At 45.1% G+C, this 20285-nt stretch overlaps 2 protein-coding genes and 1 non-coding gene across 3 annotated transcripts; 2 read left to right on the top strand and 1 right to left on the bottom strand.

Moving 5' to 3' along the window:
- Positions 1-760: 760 nt before the first annotated feature.
- On the top strand, positions 761-2861 carry LOC137335577 (zinc finger protein 436-like; the record flags this gene model as incomplete). The annotated part of the gene is made up of 1 exon (XM_068000890.1): positions 761-2861. A coding segment is annotated over one exon (795 nt), but the record flags the coding sequence as incomplete, so codon positions are not given.
- A 3550-nt stretch (positions 2862-6411) lies between these two features.
- Positions 6412-7182, bottom strand: LOC137335576 (zinc finger protein 239-like). The gene is made up of 2 exons (XM_068000889.1): positions 6772-7182; positions 6412-6606 (listed from the first exon to the last, which is right to left on the bottom strand). Exons 1-2 carry the CDS (start codon positions 7180-7182, stop codon positions 6412-6414), a joined length of 606 nt encoding a protein of 201 aa, XP_067856990.1.
- A 10399-nt stretch (positions 7183-17581) lies between these two features.
- On the top strand, positions 17582-17676 carry trnay-gua (transfer RNA tyrosine (anticodon GUA)). Its single transcript has 2 exons — positions 17582-17618; positions 17641-17676. It is a non-coding gene; the product is annotated as a tRNA-Tyr (tRNA).
- The last annotated feature ends 2609 nt before the right edge of the window (positions 17677-20285 follow it).

Raw genomic sequence — 20285 nt, 5'->3', positions numbered from 1 at the left:
CACCGAGCCCACTGCTGTCCTCACATTCACTCTCTCACATTCCCTCTCTCACATTCACTCTCTCACACTTTCACTCTCTCACACTTTCACTCTCTCACACTTTCACTCTCTCACACTTTCACTCTCTCACACTTTCACTCTCTCACACTTTCACTCTCTCACACTTTCACTCTCTCACACTTTCACTCTCTCACACTTTCACTCTCTCACACTTTCACTCTCTCACACTTTCACTCATGGTTTAGGGCCACTGAAAGATGATGCGATGAGTTTGGATTTCAGCTCAGGGACGAGGGAGTGTGTATGGGATAGGGATTGACAGCTTTGAGGCAAAAGAGAGGAAAGAATGTTCCGTAGAAACTAGAATTGTCTGTTCTGAATTTCTATCCTGTACTTACAGTGATGACTTTTGTAAACTCCTTTTACAGGTTATTACAAGGGGAGGATTTGCAGAGGGAAACTCAAACCAAACATCACACAAAATCTGACAGAGTCACTCGATTCATCAGGACCTGAATATCATCGGCCTTTGAATGTGGAAGGAGAAATGTTTGTCTGTTCTATCTCTGGGAAAAGATTTCAAACATCAGTGTGAGTGGAAAAGCACCGAGACACACACACCCGAGTGAGAGTGTCCCAGTGCACTGACTGTGGAAAGAGCTTTAACCAGTTACACAGCCTGAAAAAACATCACACCATTCACAGCGGGGAGAAACCGTACACGTGTTCTGTGTGTGGACGAGGCTTCATCTGATCGTCAATCCTGGAGAGACACAAGGACACCCGGACCACGGAGAAACCGTGGAAATGTGGGGACTGTGGGAAGGGATTCAATTCCCCGTCTGAGCTGGAAATTCATCAACGCACTCACACTGGGGAGAGGCCGTTCACCTGCTCCGTGTGTGGGAAGAGATTCGCTCAGTCATCCACCCTGGTGACACACCAGCGAGTTCACACTGGGGAGAGGCCGTTCTCCTGCTCTGTGTGTGGGAAGACATTCACTCAGTCATGCAACCTGCTGATACACCAGCGAGTTCACTCCGATGAGAGACCGTTTAAATGCTCTGACTGTGGGAAAAGTTTTAAAAGCAGAAAAGAACTTCTGAGACATCAACACAGTGGCACTGAGGAGAGGCCGTTCTCCTGCTCTGTGTGTGGGAAGAGATTCACTCGGTCATCCAACCTGCTGATACACCATCGAGTTCACTCCGATGAGAGACCATTTAAATGCTCTGACTGTGGGAAATGTTTTAAAAGCAGAAACGAACTTCTGAGACATGAACGCAGTGGCACTGGGGAGAGGCCGTTCACCTGCTCCGTGTGTGGGAAGAGATTCACTCGGTCATCCACCCTGCTGACACACCAGCAAGTTCACTCCGATGAGAGACCTTTTGAATGCTCTGACTGTGGGAAGAGCTTTAAAAGCAGAAAGGAACTGCTGAGACATCAACGCAGTGAAACTGGGGAGAGGCCGTTCACCTGCTCCGTGTGTAAGAAGAGATTTACTCAGTCAACCCACCTGCAGAGACACCAGCGAGTTCACTCTGATAAGTGACCTCTTAAATGTTCTGAGTGTGGGAAGAGATATAAAAGCAACAGGAATCTACTGCGACACCAATGTACTCACCCTGGGGAGAGACTTTTTAAATGTTCTGACTGTGAGAAGGGCTTTAAAAGCACAAATGATCTCCTCAAACACCAACATACTCACACTGGGGAGAGACTGTTCACCTGCTCCGTGTGTGGGAAGGGATTCACTAATTCATCCCACCTTCTGAGACATCAACTTGTTCACACTATTGAGTGACCTTTTAATGCACTGACTGTGAGAAAAGCTTTAAAATCAGAAATGAACTGCTGACACATCAACTCGCGCCCATTTGGGAGAGACTGTTCACCTGCTCCATGTGTGGGAAGGGATTCACTCAGTCATCACACGTGCTGAGACACCAGCGAGTTCAATTGTGACTGCAGGGGTCGGATTCTGCAGTTAATCACATCCAGGACTGAACTCTGGTGTTCAGAGTCAGGAAGAACAATGTGTAATGATTAACCCAATAACAGTTATAATTTAGTATAATTATAATCAATAGTAGAAGTAGAATGAAATGTACTATGAATCTACGTATCTCTAAATGTAAACTGTACCGTGTATTAATATAGTATGAACCATGTAACGTGTATTCAATAAGAAAGTGCTGGTGGGCCGAGAAGGATGCATGATGGTTATTATAGTCAAGTTTGCAGTTAAAACTAAAAGGATGCTGACAACATTAAAGTGGGAATGAACAGACCTTGGGGAAATCACAGGCACTAAGGTAGGAATGTGCTGGAATAGCACAATGTCTAAACAACATGTAGATAAAGTGACTGAAGTTTAATTAAATCAAGGAGTCACGCCGGCTTAGGCCTCTCTATCTCGAGCCTCCGCAAGCTAGCGAATAGAAGTCTTTTTATACAAACGGTTCTGTGAAGGCTGGCAATGCTCTAAGGTAAGGTACCATTAAGTCTGTAACAACAAGGCACAGATGGTACCAGGAGTTATGCTTGGAATGTAACTTCCGACGGTTGAGAGACATGAATAATGGTAAGGCTGAGAGATGTGAATGTGATCGTGAACTGCTCATAAAGTGAAAAAGGGGATAAGAAGAGACCTCAAAGGCTGAGGAAGGCGCTCAACATTCTGGCAAGGAAGAGAACTTTTCAGTCAACAGATCACAGCGAGAGAGAGAGAGAGACCGCGCCGCAGCCACTTGGAGGGATACTTCCGAGGTTTCAAGGAACACTGACCATTTTTCCATGTTAAATATCACCTTTTTGTACTAATTGTGATGTGCTTAATAAATCTGTTTTGCCATTAACCATAATACCAGTACCGTGGTGATCTTGTTGTCAGGAACCAGTCCTTAGATTGGATTAGATTATAATCCTGAATATAGTGGTTTAAATCCTACAATTGGCGACCACGAAGGGACTATTCCTGACAACAGCTAAAACCTGGTATTACTGGATATAAGGTAACCATGGAAAAGATACAGCACAGAAGGAGGCCATTCGGCCCATCATATCCGCGCCGGCTCAAAGACCAACCAGGTGCCCATTCGTATGCCTTCTTCACAACCTTATCTACCCGTAATGCCACCTTCAGGGACCAGTGCACATGCACTCCATGGGCTCTCACTTCCTCTACCCCTCTCAATATATTCCTGTTTACTGCGTATTCCCTTTTACTGTTTGCCCTCCCGAAGTGCATTACCTCACACTTCTCCGGGTTGAATTCCATTTGCCATTTTCCGCCCATTCCACTAACCCATTGATATCTTCTTGGAGTCTACAGCTATCCTCTTCACTATCAACTACACAGCCAATTTCTGCAATTTGCCAATCGTACCCCCTACATTCAAGTCCACATCATTAATATATACCACAAACAGCAAGGGACCCAACACTGAGTCCTGTGGCACACCACTGGAAATGGATTTACATTCGCAAAGACATTCATCGACTTTTACCCTTTCCTGTTACTGTGCCAATTTTGCATCCAATTCACCACATTTCCCTGTATCCCATGGGCTTTAACCTTTCTGACCAGTCTGCCACGTGGGACCTTGTCAAATGCCTTACTACAATCCATGGAGACAACATCCAACAGCACGACCCTCATCAATCCTCATTGTCACTTTCTCAAAGAATTCAATCAGATTTGTGAGGCATAACCTTCCCTGAACAAATCCATGCTGACTATCCCTGATTAAACTATGCCTTTCCAAGTGACAGTTTATCCCATCTCTCAGCATTGATTCTAATAGTTTGCCCACCACTGAGGTAAGACTGACCGGCCTATAATTGTTCAGCCTTTCCCTCGTACCCTTTTTAAACAATGGTACTACGTTTGCAGTCTTCCAGTCCTCCGGTACCTCCCCTGTCTCTAATGAGGATTGGAAAATGATCCTCAGAGCATCTGCTATTTCCTCCCTGGCTTCCTTCAATAACCCAGGAAACAATCCATCTGGACATGATGACTTATCAACTCTCAAGGATTCCAGTCCCTCAAGTACTTCCTCTCTCGTTATGTTTACCTTATCCAATATTTCACACCTCTCCTCTTCAACTCCTACCTCCGGATCATCCCATTCCTTTGTGAATACGGAGACTAAATATTCATTTAAAACCCTACCCACATCCCCTGCTTCTACACACAAGTTACCCTTATCATCCCTGATAGGTCCCACCTTTTCCTTCGCTATCCTCTTGTTCTTAATGTACTGATAAAACATGTTTGGGTTTTCTTTAATCTTACCAGCTAATATTTTTTCATGCGCTCCCTTTGCTTTACTTATTTTCTTTTTTACATCATCCCTGTACTTTCCATACTCCCCTAGGCTTTCTGCAGTATTTAGTTTTCTGTGACAGTCATAAGCTTTCTTTTTCTGCTTTATCTTGCCCCGTATACTTCTAGACAACCAGGGGGCTCTAAATTTGGCAGTGCCACCCTTTTCTTTGAGGGGACGTGTCTGCATCGTACCCGTCGAATTCCACTTTTTAGTGCCTCCCACTGGCTTGCCACTGATTTCTCCTCAAGTAGTTGTGTCCAGTCCACTTCTGCCAAATCACCTCTTAGTGCTGTAAAATTTTCCTTCCCCCAATTTGAAATGTTTGCTCCTGATTTAACTCTGTCCTTTTCCATAATAATACTAATACTAACTGAATTGTGGTCACCCACTGTCACTTCACCCACTTGCCCATCTTCATTTCCCAGCACTAAATCTAGAATTGCATCCCATCTTGTTGAGCTTGTCATGTACTGGCAAAAAAAGTTCTCCTGGACACCGATCAAGAATTTTGCACCCTCTGTGCCCCTCACACTGTTTGAATCCCAGTTGATGTTAGGGTAGTTGAAGTCCCCTACTATTATTGCCCCCTTATTGTTGCACTCAGAAATTTGCCTACTTATTTGTTCTTCTATCTCCCTTTCCTTATTCAGGGGTCTATAGTACACTCCTAGTGGTGTGACTGCCCCTTTTTTATTTCTTAGCTCAACCCATATGGCCTCGATTAATGATCCATTTAGCATATCATCCCTCCTCACAACTGTAATTGATTCTTTAACCAATAATGCTACCACCCTCCATTTTATCACCCACTCTATCCTGCCTGAAAACTCAATAGCCTGCGAAACAATCCAATATTGAGCTGCCAATTATCCCCCTCTTTAACCCAGGTTTCCATTATAGCAATGGTATCATGCTGCCATGTGTCTATCTGTGCCCTCAGCTCATAGAACCATAGAATAAATACAGCACAGAAGAGGGCCATTCGGCCCATTGTGTCCGCGCCGGCTCGAAGAACAATGAGGTGCCCATTCTAATCCCACCTTCCAGCACCCAGTCCTTAGCCCTGCAGCTTACAGCACTTTAGGTGCAGGTCCAGGTACTTTTTAAATGAGTTGAGGGTCCCTGCCTCTTCCACCAATTCGGGCAGCGAATTCCATACACCCACCACCCTCTGGGTAAAAAAGTTTTCCCTCATGTCCTCTGTAATCCTTCCGCCAATCAGTTTAAATCTATGTCCTCTAGTTCTTGAACTCTCCGCTCGGGGAAACAGGTATTTCCTGTCTACTCTATCTGTGCCCCTCATAATTTTGTACACTATTGATATCACCCCATCCGCTTTGTTTGTAATACTCCTTCCATTGAAGTATATACCCTATAACCCCGTCAAATTCCTGTGCTGAACACTATTTAATCTTTGCTTCTTTTGCCTTTCTGAGTCGCTAACTACGTCACTAACTGCTTTTCTACTTCCCGTTTCCTGGTCTGAATTTGTTCTATCTGTACCTGCCCTCTGGTTCCCATCTCTCTGCGATACTAGTTTAAACCCTCCCCAACAGAACTAGCAAATGCCCCCGCGAGGATATTGGTCCCGGTTCTGCTTGCGTGCAACCCGTCTCAGAAGGTGGGATGAAATAGTGAATCCCTTCCCACAGGGAGCAGGTGAACAGTCTCTCCCCAGCGAGAGTGCGTTGGTGTTTCAGCAGATCATTTGTGCTTTTAAAGCCCTCTCACAGTCAAAACATTGAAAGGTCTCTCCCCAGTGTGAACTCGCTGAAGTGACAAAAGGTGGGATGACCGAGTAAATCTCTTCTGACACATGGAGTAGGTGAACGGCCTCTCCCCAGTGTGAGTGCGTTGGTGTCTCAGCAGTTCGTTTCTGCTTTTAAACCTCTTCTCACAGTCAGAACATTTAAAAGGTCTCTCATCAGAGTGAACTCGCTGGTGTGACAGAAGGTGGGATGATCGAGTGAATCTTTTCTTACACACGGAGCAGGTGAACGGCCTCTCCCCAGTGTGAATGGGTTAGTGTGTCAGCAGATTCCTTTTACGTTTAAACCTCTTCCCAAAGTCGGAACATTTAAGAGGTCTCATCAGAGTGAACTCGCTGGTGTGTCAGCAGGTGGGATGACCGAGTGAATCCCTTAATACACACGGAGCAGATGAACGGCCTCTCCCCAGTGTGAGTGCGTTGATGTTCCAACAATTCGTTTGTGCTTTTAAATCTCTTCTCAGAGTCAGAATATTTAAAAGGTCTCTGACCAGAGTGAACTCTCTGGTGCGTCAGAAGGTGGGATGAACAAGTGAATCCCTTCCAATACACGGAGCAGGTAAATGGCCTCTCCCCAGTGTGAGTGCGTTGGTGTGTCAGCAGTTTGTTTGTGCTTTTAAAGCTGTTTCCACAGTCAGAGCATTTGAAAGGTCTCTCATCAGAGTAAACTCGCTGGTTTGTCAACAGGGTGGATGACTGAGTGAATCTCTTCCCACACACGGCGTAGATGAACGGACTCTCCCCAGTGTGGGTGCGTTGGTGTTCTAGCAAATTACATTTGCTTTTAAACCTCTTCTCACAGTCAGAACATTTAAAAGGTCTATTATCAGAATGAACTCGCTGGTGTCTCAGCAGGTTGGATGACCAAATGAATAACTTCTCACACACAGAGCAGGAGAATGGTCTCTCCCCAGTGAGAGTGCGCTGGTGTATCAGGAAGTCGTATGACTGAGTGAATCCCTTCCCACACACGGAGCAGGTGAACGGCCTCCCCCCGGTGTGAATGCGTCGATGAATTTCCAGCTCTGAAGGGTAATTGAATCCCTTCCCACAGTCCCCACATTTCCACGGTTTCTCCATGGTCCGGGTGTCCTGAGTCTAACCTGGAGAGACACATCAGTTGAAGCCTCGTCCACACACATAACACGTGTACGGTTTCTCCCCGCTGTGAATGGTGTGATGTTTTTTCAGGCTGTGTAACTGGTTAAAGCTCTTTCCACAGTCAGTGCACTGGAACACTCTCACTCGGGTGTGTGTGTCTCGGTGCTTTTCCACTCACACTGATGTTTGAAATCTTCTCCCAGAGACAGAACAGACGAACATTTCTCCTTCCACATTCAAAGGCCGATGATATTCAAGTCCTGATGAATCAAATGACTCTGTCAGATCTTGACGTGATCTTTGGTTTGAATCTCCCTCTGCAAATCCTCCCCTTCTAATACCCTGTAAAAGGAGTTTATAAAAGTTATCACTGTAAATACAGGATAGAAATTCAGAACAGACAATTCTAGATGCTATGGAACATTCTTTCCTCTCTTGTTCCCCAAAGCTGTAAATCCCCGCCCCACACACTCTCCCTCCTCCCTGTGCTGAAATCCAAACACATCGCATCATCTTTCAGTGGTCCTAAACCATGAGTGAATGAGAGAGTGAATGTGAGAAAATGATTGTGAGAGATTGAATGTGAGTGAGTGAAAGTGAGAGAGTGTGAAAGTGAGAGAGTGTGAAACTGAGAGAGTGTGAAACTGAGAGAGTGTGAAACTGAGAAAGTGAATGTGAGAGATTGTGAATGTGAGAGATTGTGAATGTGAGAGATTGTGAATGTGAGAGATTGTGAATGTGAGAGATTGTGAATGTGAGAGATTGTGAATGTGAGAGATTGTGAATGTGAGAGATTGTGAATGTGAGAGATTGTGAATGTGAGAGATTGTGAATGTGAGAGATTGTGAATGTGAGAGAGTGTGAATGTGAGAGTGCATGAGAGAGTGAATGTGAGGGAATAATTGTGAGAGAGAGTAAATGTGAGAGTGCGTGAGAGAGTGAATGTGAGAGAATGAATGTGAGAGAGTGAATGTGAGAGAGTGAATGTGAGAGAGTGAATGTGAGAGAGTGAATGTGAGAGAGTGAATGTGAGAGAGTGAATGTGAGAGAGTGAATGTGAGAGAGTGAATGTGAGAGAGTGAATGTGAGAGAGTGAATGTGAGAGAGTGAATGTGAGAGAGTGAATGTGAGAGAGTGAATGTGAGAGAGTGAATGTGAGAGAGTGAATGTGAGAGAGTGAATGTGAGAGAGTGAATGTGAGAGAGTGAATGTGAGAGAGTGAATGTGAGAGAGTGAATGTGAGAGAGTGAATGTGAGAGAGTGAATGTGAGAGAGTGAATGTGAGAGAGTGAATGTGAGAGAGTGAATGTGAGAGAGTGAATGTGAGAGAGTGAATGTGAGAGAGTGAATGTGAGAGAGTGAATGTGAGAGAGTGAATGTGAGAGAGTGAATGTGAGAGAGTGAATGTGAGAGAGTGAATGTGAGAGAGTGAATGTGAGAGAGTGAATGTGAGAGAGTGAATGTGAGAGAGTGAATGTGAGAGAGTGAATGTGAGAGAGTGAATGTGAGAGAGTGAATGTGAGAGAGTGAATGTGAGAGAATGATTGTGAGAGATTGAAAGTGAGAGTGAATGAGAGAGTGAATGTGAGAGATTGAAAGTGAGAGAGTGAATGAGAGAGTGAATGTGAGAGATTGAAAGTGAGAGAGTGAATGTGAGAGAGTGAATGTGAGAGGGTGAATGTGAGAGGGTGAATGTGAGAGAGCGAATGTGAGAGGGCGAATGTGAGAGGGCGAATGTGAGAGGGCGAATGTGAGAGAGCGAATGTGAGAGAGCGAATGTGAGAGAGCGAATGTGAGAGGGTGAATGTGAGAGAGTGAATGTGAGAGGGCGAATGTGAGAGAGGGAATGTGAGAGGGCGAATGTGAGAGAGCGAATGTGAGAGGGCGAATGTGAGAGGGCGAATGTGAGAGGGCGAATGTGAGAGGGCGAATGTGAGAGGGCGAATGTGAGAGGGCGAATGTGAGAGGGCGAATGTGAGAGAGCGAATGTGAGAGGGCGAATGTGAGAGGGCGAATGTGAGAGGGCGAATGTGAGAGAGGGAATGTGAGAGGGCGAATGTGAGAGGGCGAATGTGAGAGAGCGAATGTGAGAGGGCGAATGTGAGAGGGCGAATGTGAGAGAGCGAATGTGAGAGAGCGAATGTGAGAGAGCGAATGTGAGAGAGCGAATGTGAGAGGGCGAATGTGAGAGGGCGAATGTGAGAGGGCGAATGTGAGAGGGCGAATGTGAGAGAGTGAATGTGAGAGAGTGAATGTGAGAGAGCGAATGTGAGAGGGCGAATGTGAGAGGGTGAATGTGAGAGAGTGAATGTGAGTACAGCAGTGGGCTCGGTGTGGAGAATGAAGTGGGGCAGGTGGACCATGTTTCAGTGGGGCAGCAGTGATCATAATCTCATTAGGTTTAGAATAGTTATGGAAAAGGACAAGGAACAAACAAATGTGAAAATGGGCTAATTCCAGTGAGTTAAAAAGGGATCTTGTCCAGGTGGATTGGAATCAAAAATTGGCAACAAAACAGTAATTGAACAATGGGAGGCCTTGAAGGAGGAGTTGGTTCAGGTACAGAGCAGACAGATCCCCACGGGGGAGAAAGGAAGGGCATCCAAAGCTGGAGCTCCTTGGATGGCTAACGAGATAGAGATTAAAATGAAACAGAAAAAGGAGGCTTGTGATGAATGTCAGGTTCATAATACAGTAGTGAACCAGGCTGAACAAAGAAAGTACACAGGAGATCTAAAAAAGGGAATAAGAGGTGCAAAGAGAGAGTATGAGAATAGATTGGTGGTTAACATAAAAGGGAATCCAAAAGTCTTTTATAAACATACAAATAGTAAAAGGGGAGTCAGAGGAAGGGTGGGGTCGATTAGGGACAAAAAAGGAGATCTTCTTGTGGAGGCAGAGGGCATGGCTGAGGCACTAAATGAATACTTTACATCCGTCTTCACCAGAGAAGAGGATTCTGCCATTGTAGCAGTAAAGGAGGAGGTAGTAGTGATATTGGAGACGATAAAAATAGATAAAGAGGAGGTACTTAAAAGATTGGCAGTGCTCAAAGTAAAAACGTCTTTCGATCCAGATGGGATGCCTCCTGGATTACTGAGGGAAGTAAGGGTGTAGATATCGGAGGCTCTGACCACAATCTTCCAATCCTCCTTGGATATGGGAGTGGTGTCTGAGGACTGGAGGATTGCAAGTGTCACACCCCTGTTCAAAAATGTGGGAGAGGGATAAACCGAACAATTACAGGCCAGTCAGCCTAACGTCGGTGGTGGGAAACTTCCAGAGACCAGAATCCAGGACAAAATTAATTCTCACTTGGAAGAACGTGGGTTAATAAATGACAGTCAATATCGATTTGTTAAAAGTAAAATCATGTCTGACAAATTTGACTGAGTTCTTCAATGAAATAACGGAGAGGGTGATGAGGGTAGTGAGTCGATGTTGTGTATACGGACATTTAAAAGGCGTTTGGTAAAGTACCACCGAATGGACCTGTTGGTAAAACTGAAGCCGATGGCAGCATGGATACAAAATTGGCAGAATGTGGAGATCAGTGGTGAACCATTGTTTCACAGACTGGAAGGTAGTGTACAGTGATGATCCGCAGGGGATGGTATTGGGACCATGACTCTTTTTGAGATATATTAATGACTTAGACGTGTAACCAGTGGGGTGCCACAAGGATGTATCCAAGTTTGCTCACGATACAAAGCTAGGTGGGAAAATAAGCTGTGAGGAGAACACAAAGAGTCAGCAAAGGGATATAGACAGGTTAAGTGAGTGGGCAAGAAGGTTGTTGATAGAGTATTATGTGGGGAAATGTGAGGTTATTCACTTTGGTGGGAAAAACAGAAAAACAGAATACTTTTTAAATGGTGAGAAAGTATGAAATTTTGGCATTGAGAGAGATTTGGGTGTCCTCGTACAAGAAACACTGAAAGTTAACTTGCAGGTCCAGCGAGCAATCAGGAAGGCAAATGGAATGTTGGAATTTATTGCAAGGGGGTTGGAGTAACTCCCTGACCGATCACCATTTGCCCTTTATTTACAGACGATCCCTGACTGATCACCATTTGTGCTTCATTTACAGACTCTCCCTGACCCATCACTGAAAAATAAGAAGGGAGAGATCACTTTGATAGGATTGTACTACAGACCCCCAAATAGTCAACGGGAAATTGAGGAGCAAATATGTAAGGAGATTACAGACAGCTGCAAGAAAAATAGGGTGGTAATAGCAGGGGAGTTTAACTTTCCCAACATTGACTGGGACAGCCATAGCATTAGGGGCTTGGATGGATAGAAATTTGTTGAGTGTATTCAGGAGGAATTTCTCATTCAGTATGTGGATGGCCCGACTAGAGAGGGGGCAAAACTTGACCTCCTCTTGGGAAATAAGGAAGGGCAGGTGACAGAAGTGTTAGTGAGGGATCACTTTGGGACCAGTGATCATAATTCCATTAGTTTTAAGATAGCTATGGAGAATGATAGGTCTGGCCCAAAAGTTAAAATTCTAAATTGAGGAAAGGCCAATTTTGATGGTATTAGACAGGAACTTTCAGAAGTTGATTGGGAGAGTCTGTTGGCAGGCAAAGGGACGTCTGGTAAGTGGGAGGCTTTCAAAAGTATGTTAACCAGGGTTCAGGGTAAGCACATTCCTTATAAAGTGAAGGGCAAGGCTGGTGGAAGTAGGGAACCTTGGATGACTCGGGAGATTGTGGCCCTAGTCAGAAAGAAGAAGGAGGCATATGACATGCATAGGCAGCTGGGATCAAGTGGATCCCTTGAAGATTATAGAGATTGCCGGAGTAGAGTTAAAAGAGAAATCAGGAGGGCAAAAAGGGGACATGAGATTGCTTTGGCAGATAAGGCAAAGGAGAATCCAAAGAGCTTCTACAAATACATAAAGGGCAAAAGAGTAACTAGGGAGAGAGTAGGGCCTCTTAAGGATCAACAAGGTCATCTATGTGCGGAACCACAAGAGATGGGTGAGATCCTAAATGAATATTTCACATCGGTATTTACGGTTGAGAAAGGCATGGATGTTAGGGAACTTGGGGAAATAAATAGTGATGTCTTGAGGAGTGTACATATTACAGAGAGGGAGGTGCTAGAAGTCTTAACGCGCATCAAGGTAGATAAATCTCCGGGACCTGATGAAATGTATCCCAGGACGTTATGGGAGGTTAGGGAGGAAATTGCGGGTCCCCTAGCAGAGATATTTGAATCATCGACAGCTACAAGTGAGGTGCCTGAAGATTGGAGGTTAGCAAATGTTGTGCCTTTGTTTAAGAAGGGCGGCAGGGAAAAGCCTGGGAACGACAGACCGGTGAGCCTGACATCTGTAGTGGGTAAGTTGTTAGAGGGTATTCTGAGAGACAGGATCTACAGGCATTTGGAGAGGCAGGGACTGATTAGGAACAGTCAGCATGGTTTTGTGAGAGGAAAATCACGTCTCATGAATTTGATTGAGTTTTTTGAAGGGGTAACCAAGAAGATAGATGAGGGCTGTGCAGTCGTACCCAATTGGATACAAAATTGGATTGACGACAGAAGACAGAGGGTGGTTGGAGAGGGTTGTTTTTCAAACTGGAGGCCTGTCACCAGCAGTGTGCCTCAGGGATCGGTGCTGGGTCCGCTGTTATTTGTTATTTATATTAATGATTTGGATGAGAATTTAGGAGGCATGGTTAGTAAGTTTGCAGATGACACCAAGATTGGTGGCATTGTGGACAGTGAAGAAGGATTGCAACGGGATCTTGATAAATTGGGCCAGTGGGCAGATGAATGGCAGATGGAGTTTAATTTAGATAAATGTGAGGTGATGCATTTTGGTAGATCGAATCGGGCCAGGACCTACTCCGTTAATGGTAGGGCGTTGGGGAGAGTTATCGAACAAAGAGATCTAGGAGTACAGGTTCATAGCTCCTTGAAAGTGGAGTCACAGGTGGATAGGGTGGTGAAGAAGGCATTCAGCATGCTTGGTTTCATTGGTCAGAACATTGAATACAGGAGATGGGATGTCTTGTTGAAGTTGTACAAGACATTAGTAAGGCCACACTTGGAATACTGTGTACAGTTCTGGTCACCCTATTATAGAAAGGATATTATTAAACTAGAAAGAGTGCAGAAAAGATTTACTAGGATGCTACCAGGACTTGATGGTTTGACTTTTTGGGAGAGGTTGGATAGACTGAGACTTTTTTCCCTGGAGAGTAGGAGGTTTCGGGGTGATCTTATAGAAGTCTATAAAATAATGAGGGGCATAGATAAGATAGATAGTCAAAATCTTTTCCCAAAGGTGGGGGAGTCTATAACGAGGGGGCACAGATTTAAGGTGAGAGGGGAGAGATACAAAAGGGTCCAGAGGGGCAATTTTTTTCACTCAAAGGGTGGTGAGTGTCTGGAACGAGCTGCCAGAGGCAGTAGTAGAGGCGGGTACAATTTTGTCTTTTAAAAAGCATTTGGACAGTTACATGGGTAAGATGGGTATCGAGGGATATGGGCCAAGTGCAGGCAATTGGGACTAGCTTAGTGGTATAAACTGGGCGACATGGACATGTTGGGCCGAAGGGCCTGTTTCCATGTTGTAAACTTCTATGATTCTATGATTCTATGACCATTTATCCTTCATTTACAGATGCTCCCAGACGGATCACAATTTTTCGTTCATTCAAATATGCTCCCGGACTGATCACATTTCTCATTCATTTACACACACTCCATGACTGATCACCAGTTCTCTTCAGTTACAGACGCTCCCTGACCGATCACCATTTCTCCTTCATTTACAGACGCTCCCTGACTGATCACCATTTCTCCTTCATCTGCAGACGCTCCCTGACCGATCACCATTTCCCCTTCATTTACAGACGCTCCCTGACCGATCACCATTTCTCCTTCATTTACAGACGCTCCCTGACCGATCACCATTTCTCCTTCATTTACAGACGCTCCCTGATTCGATGAGTCACGAGGTTTGACGCTGACTCTGCGCATGCTCGGAGGCCGCGGGCCGTTTGTCGAGTTTCGGGTCTGATCTAAACCGGAGCCCCCGGAGTGTAGAGAGAGAGAGGAGAATGTTCACTGTTTGATATTCGGGCCCGGGGCCGCACTCGGGGTTTGTGAAGCCCCCGCCCCCTCCCCCGGGGTTTATTAACCCGCTCCCCCCGCCCATCTCTCACCTGTTGCGGACACGATCTCGGCCTCACTCCCCGCCCGCCGCGCATGCTCAGCTCACACTGCCCGGGTGATTGACGGGAGCTCCGGACCAATAGGAAGAGCGGAGAGGGACTGGAGGACCGAGCGGGTGGTTGGTCCTCCAACCAATGGGAGTGTGTGAGGGGCGGGACTTGCGGCACCGAGTGGGCGGGGCTGAGCCCGGATCTCCCTCATTGGCTGAAACTCTGCCTCATTTTGAAAGCTGATTGGTGTGAAACTCTTGGGGAAAACTGGCCCTTTGTGTTGTGGAGAAAAACCGATGGAACCGAGTGGGTGGAGCAAAGATTTCAACATTGGGAATGAAATGGATTAATTCAGGACAGACAGCAGGGATTATTGGAGGGAATAACACAGTGTGGGGATAAAATGCAATGGAGGTTGTGAAGATGGATTGTTAAAAAGTGTTTGAGAAGATGCCGGACAGGAGGCTTGTTGATCAGATTCAAGCTCCAGATCCCTTTCAACCCTCACACAACACAAACCCATCAATCTCAATATTGAACATTTCAATCGAGCCCCAGCATCCACAGCCTTTCGGGGAAGTGAGTTTACGATTTCCACCACCATTTGTGTGAAAAATTACTTATTTTGCTCATAAATGACCTCGCTCTAATGTTAAGATCATCAAGAAGTTGGCAGATGGAGTATCATGTGGGGAAATGTGAAATTATTCACTTTGGTGGGAAGAATAGAAAAGCAGAATATTTTTTTAAAAGGTGAGAGACTAAGAAATGCTGTTGTTCAGAGGGTTTTGGGTGTCCTTGTACACGGATCACATGAAGTTAATATGCAGGTACAGCAAACAATTAGGAAAGCAAATGGTATGTTGGCCTTTATTGCAAGTGGGTTGGAGAATAAGAGTAAGGAAGTCTTGCTGCAATTATATGGGGCTTTGGTGAGACCACACCTGGAGTACTGTGTACAGTTTTGGTCTCCTTACCGGAGGAAGGATATACTTGCCTTCGAGGGGGTGCCACAAAGGTTCACTGGATTGATTCCTGGGATGAGATGGTTTTTGTGTGAGGAGAGATTGAACAGAATGGCCCTATAATCTCTGGAATTTAGAAGAATGAGAGGTGATCTAATTGAGAAGTCTAAAATTCTTAGAGGGCTTGACAGGGTAGATGCTGAGAGGCTGTTTCCCCTGGCTGGAGAGTCTAGAACTAGGAGGCATAGTCTCAGGATAAGGGATCTGCCATTTAGGACAGAGATAAGGAAAAATTTCTTCACTCAGAAGGTGGTGAATTTTTGGAATTCTCGACCCCAGAGGGCTGTGGACGCTCAGACGTTGAATATATACAAGAATGAGATCGAGAGATTTTTGGACACAGAAGGACTCAAGGAATCAGGCAGGAAAGTGGAGTTAAGGTAGAAGATCAGCCATGTGCTTACTGAATGGCAGAGCAGGCTCGAGGGGCCGTATGGCCCACTCATGCTCCTATTTCTTATGCCCTCTTGTTCAGGATTCCCCCTCCAGATTAAATCATTTCTCTGTATCTACCTTATTGAATCCCTTTATTATTTTAAACATCTCGATGAGATCACATCTCAATGTTTTAAACTCATTGGAATAAAAACCAAGTTTATGCAACCCGTCCTCATAATTTAATCCTTTTAACCCCTGTGTCATTCTGGTGAATCTGCACTGTATCTTTCCCAAGGCCGATTTATCTCTCCTTGGGTTCGGTGCCCTGTTCTCCAGATGGGGTCTGACCAAGGTTCTTTACAACTGAAGCATCACTTCTGTATTCCAACCCCACTCAAGATAAAGATCAACATTAAATTAGACTTGTTGATTATTGTCAAGATTTGAAAGGTATTTGCAAAGGATTCGAGGGGATCTTAGAGTTGGGATTTTTCTTTATTCTGTCCACTCAAGGAGTTTGATAACAGACTTACTCCTTTGAATTTAGTGCTGGATTATTGGGCCGTGATGTGTTTACTTGTTTGTATTTTGTTAAATACATTTGCAGAGTGGATTTAAATTGAAGACGAGATTTCCAGGCCTGATGCTCTATTCACACATTGAAGGTGAGAGAGATGCTGTGGGACACACGATAAGTCCAGTAGCTGAAAGTGATTCACAGACTGGGTTTTGTGTTTAGTGATCCCGGGTACATTACCGATACCTTCCCTGGATCCCAAGGCTGGGAGAGGCACTCGGGAAGGACCGGGGAACTGGGACTTGGCCATGAGAGTAATTGAAGGTATGAGAACTGAATTAATCTACAGTGAGAAAGAAGAAAAGGCATAATAATCGGTAATTAGGACATCAATTAGTCTCTTACCTTGAATTCATCAAGTAATTGACCCATTCTGTTTGAAATAAAGTTGATTTATTTGACATAGATCCAGAATATTGAATTTCAGCCCAGTTATAGCGGTTATTAACATCAGCAGAAACAAATCTCAACTGCCAGATTGATGTTCTGCTGCTGAAACCCTCATCCGTGCCTTTGTTTACCTCCAGACTCGACTATTCCAATGCTCTCCAGGCCCGGCCTTCCACTTTACACCCTCCGTAAACTTGAACCCACAATTTCCAGATCAATAATCAGTCACATTATTCACTGCGTCACTGGCCCAGGCTGTGGAGAACACGGAGCAGCTCCCACTCCCACAGCGCTGCGGTATGAGCAGGTACCGAGTCAGCCTCAGTCATGAGCACTGGAATCCACGAGTCCGGGTGTGTCAAAGGTGCACGGTGAACAATCACCAAAGTGAAACATTTTTGCCGCTTCCCTTCGATACCTCAGCTGGTCAAGTGACAAGACTGTCGCGGAACATAAGACAAAGTCATTCTTATGTCATTTGTTCAATTCCTGCTGAAGGAGTACGCGTGCTTTTGCAATAAGCAGCAATTAGTTCAAGGTCACTCTCTTAACTTTACAGGCACCTTACAGATTAACATGTTGCCATGAAGGCACAGGACGCCTCTTTTCCTTTCACAAACCGTAAAACTTTCTGTGTCTGCCCAAACAAGGCTGTTTTGCCTCTGCTCACCAGCAGGGAGTGCTTTTGAGCAGCAATACTTCAAAACACTCAGCTCTCACTCTCAGGCAAAAGAAGTCTTCGATCAGCACTGGACTCCACGAGTCTGAACATGTCAACAGGCTCACGGTGAACAATCACCAAAGACAATCCTTTCTATCGCTTCCCTTCGATAGCTCAGCTGGTAGAGCGGAGGACTGTAGTGAATTAAACCAAAGTAAAGTCATCCTTAGGTCGCTGGTTCAATTCCGGCTCGAAGGAGTGAGTGTGCTTTTGGAATAAGCAACAATTACCTCAAGGTCGCTCTCTGAACTTTACAGGCATCTGACAGATTAACATGTTGCCACTCAGGCACAGGACACCACTTTTCCTTTCTCAAACCTTAAATCTTTCTGTGTGTGCCCGAGCACGGCTGTTTCACTCGAGTATTTGCCTCTGCTCACCAGCAGGGAGTGCCTTTGAGCAGCAACACTTCAAATCGCCCTCAATTTCAGGCAAAAAGGTCTTCGATCAGTCAGTCAGGGCTCACGCTGCTCCCTCAAGCTCGGGCGGCTGTTGCTTTCCAGTGACCTCGTCTTCCTTCCGCAGGCTCGGGCTCTTCTCAGCATCATTCATGATTACTGTGGCTTCCCGTTCTGCTGTTCCTCACTTGCTGATGCTCGATACCGCCGATTGGAGCAAAGTATTTAATGTATTCAGGGAGCGGCAACCCAAGGCAAGATTTCTCTGCTGGTCGTGGAGCAGCTTGGAGGCGAGTGCGAGGCAGGAACTGTGAAGGGCGATTTACAAACAGCAAACGAGGAATTAGCTCAACTGGTAGATCGCTCACTTGGCATGTGAGAAGTAGCGGGATCGTTGATTATATTCTCCACTCACCGTTTGTCTTGATGCAATTATACAGAAACAAGAGTGTTGTCAGTGATTCCATAGCCCATGTACTTCCTAAACTTCGCTGTGTGTTTGGGTACAGAGAGGTCAAGGGGCAGCAAATCTTTTGATGTGCTGCAGTAAGCAAAAGCTCTTGATTTTGCTGTGCAGCAAAGATGGAAAGATGAGGTGAGAGATGGAAAAAAAAGCATCGTAATCCTTGATGCCTTCTCTGAAGATTGAATTCAGGACTTTCAGATTTTGACACTGAACCACTGCTTGCTGCACTAAGAAGGCACTTACCAGGTCTGGAGCCAGGCAGCACCACCAAGTGGAACAGCTTGCAAGGTATTGAAAGCAATAAAATAATGCAGTTTGCATTAAAAAAACTCTCAAGCCAAGTAGGAATCGAACATATCGTCTACTGAGCCATAGTCAGATGCGTTATCCATTGCACCACTAACCCCAGTTATAGTGAGGAAGTGGCAGTGGGAGACAGTGGGCATGGCTGAGGTACTAAATAAATACTTTGCATCTGTCTTTGCCATGGAAGAAAATGCTGCCAGAGTGTCAGTAAAGGAAGATGTAGTTAAGATACTGGATTGGCTAGAAATTCATAAAGAGGAGGTACTTGAAAGGCTGGCTGTACTTAAAGTAGAAACGTCACCTGGTCCGGATGGGATGCATTCTAGGTTGCTGAGCGAAATCACAGTGGAAATTGCAGAGGTACTGGCCATAATCTTCCAAACATCCTTAGATATGGGGATGATGCCAGAGGACTGGGGAATTGCAAATGTTACACCATTGTTCAAGAAAGGGTGAAAGATAAAACCCAGCAACTACAGAGCAGTCAGTTTAACCTCGGTAGTGGGGAAAGTTCCAGCAACGATAACCCGGGCACAATTAGCAGTCACTTGGACAAGGATTAGGGAAAGCCAGCACGGATTTGTTAAAGGGAAATCGTGTTTCACTAACTTGATACAGTTTTTTGATAAGGTAACAGAGAGGGTCGATGAGGACCATTCGGTTGATGTGGTGTGTATTGACTTCCAAAAGGCGTTTGATAAAGTACCGCATAATGGGCTTGTCATCAAGATTGAAGCCCATGGAATAAAAGGGGGCAGTAGCAGCATTGATACAGAATTGGCTGAATAACATGAAGCAGAGAGTCGTGGTGAAAGACTGATTTTCGGAATGGAGGGAGGTGTACAGTGGTGTTCCCCAGGGGTCGGTGCTGGGACCACTGCTTTCCTTGATATACATTAATGACTTGGACTTGGGTATACAGGACACAATTTCCAAATTTTTGCCACCAAAATGCTCCACTCCACTGTCATCTGCATTAAACACCCATTTTGCAAGTTTATTAATGTATTTTGTGTTTGATCGCAATCTTCATCAATATTATCTAAACTCCACCCCACCCCGCCAATCTGGTGTCATCTGTAAATTTTGAAATTGTACTTCCGATTCCCGAGTCCAAATCGTTTATGTGAATTGTGAACAGTGGTCCCAGAACCAATCCTTGTGGAGCATCACTTTCCACCTTATACAGTGTGAGTCGCTACAATTAACCCCTGCTATCTGTTTTAGAGCAGTAGTCAAGAGAAACTTCTTTACATAGGGAGTTGTCAGTCTGTGGAATTCACTTCCACGGTTAGTGTTTGGGGCACACAGTTCTGTAATGACAAGTGGTCCTCATGTTTTTATCCAAGACAGGCCTCAGCCCAGTCATTTACTCCAAATGTTGGTGCAATAGTTCAAGCTAAGAGGTGCCAGGTATCGGGAGCAGCAGTAGCAGTAAACAACATCTAAATGTACGTAAGTAACAATAGAGTTCATCTTCATCTATTTCCAGTTTAATAACTTTTGCTGAATGTGGCCCAGGCCAAGTGCCAGGATATCGGATCAGGTTCACCAAAGGAAATGAGTTTGACACCCCTGAGATAGACAATGTGAACCGGATTACCCTCATCCACTGACCCAGCAACTTCTTCAAAAAA

The sequence above is a fragment of the Heptranchias perlo genome, chromosome 20, assembly GCF_035084215.1.
Source record: "Heptranchias perlo isolate sHepPer1 chromosome 20, sHepPer1.hap1, whole genome shotgun sequence".
Lineage (NCBI taxonomy): Eukaryota > Metazoa > Chordata > Chondrichthyes > Hexanchiformes > Hexanchidae > Heptranchias > Heptranchias perlo.
Note: the sequence above shows the minus strand (reverse complement) of the source record. Positions and strands in the feature narration are given on the sequence as shown.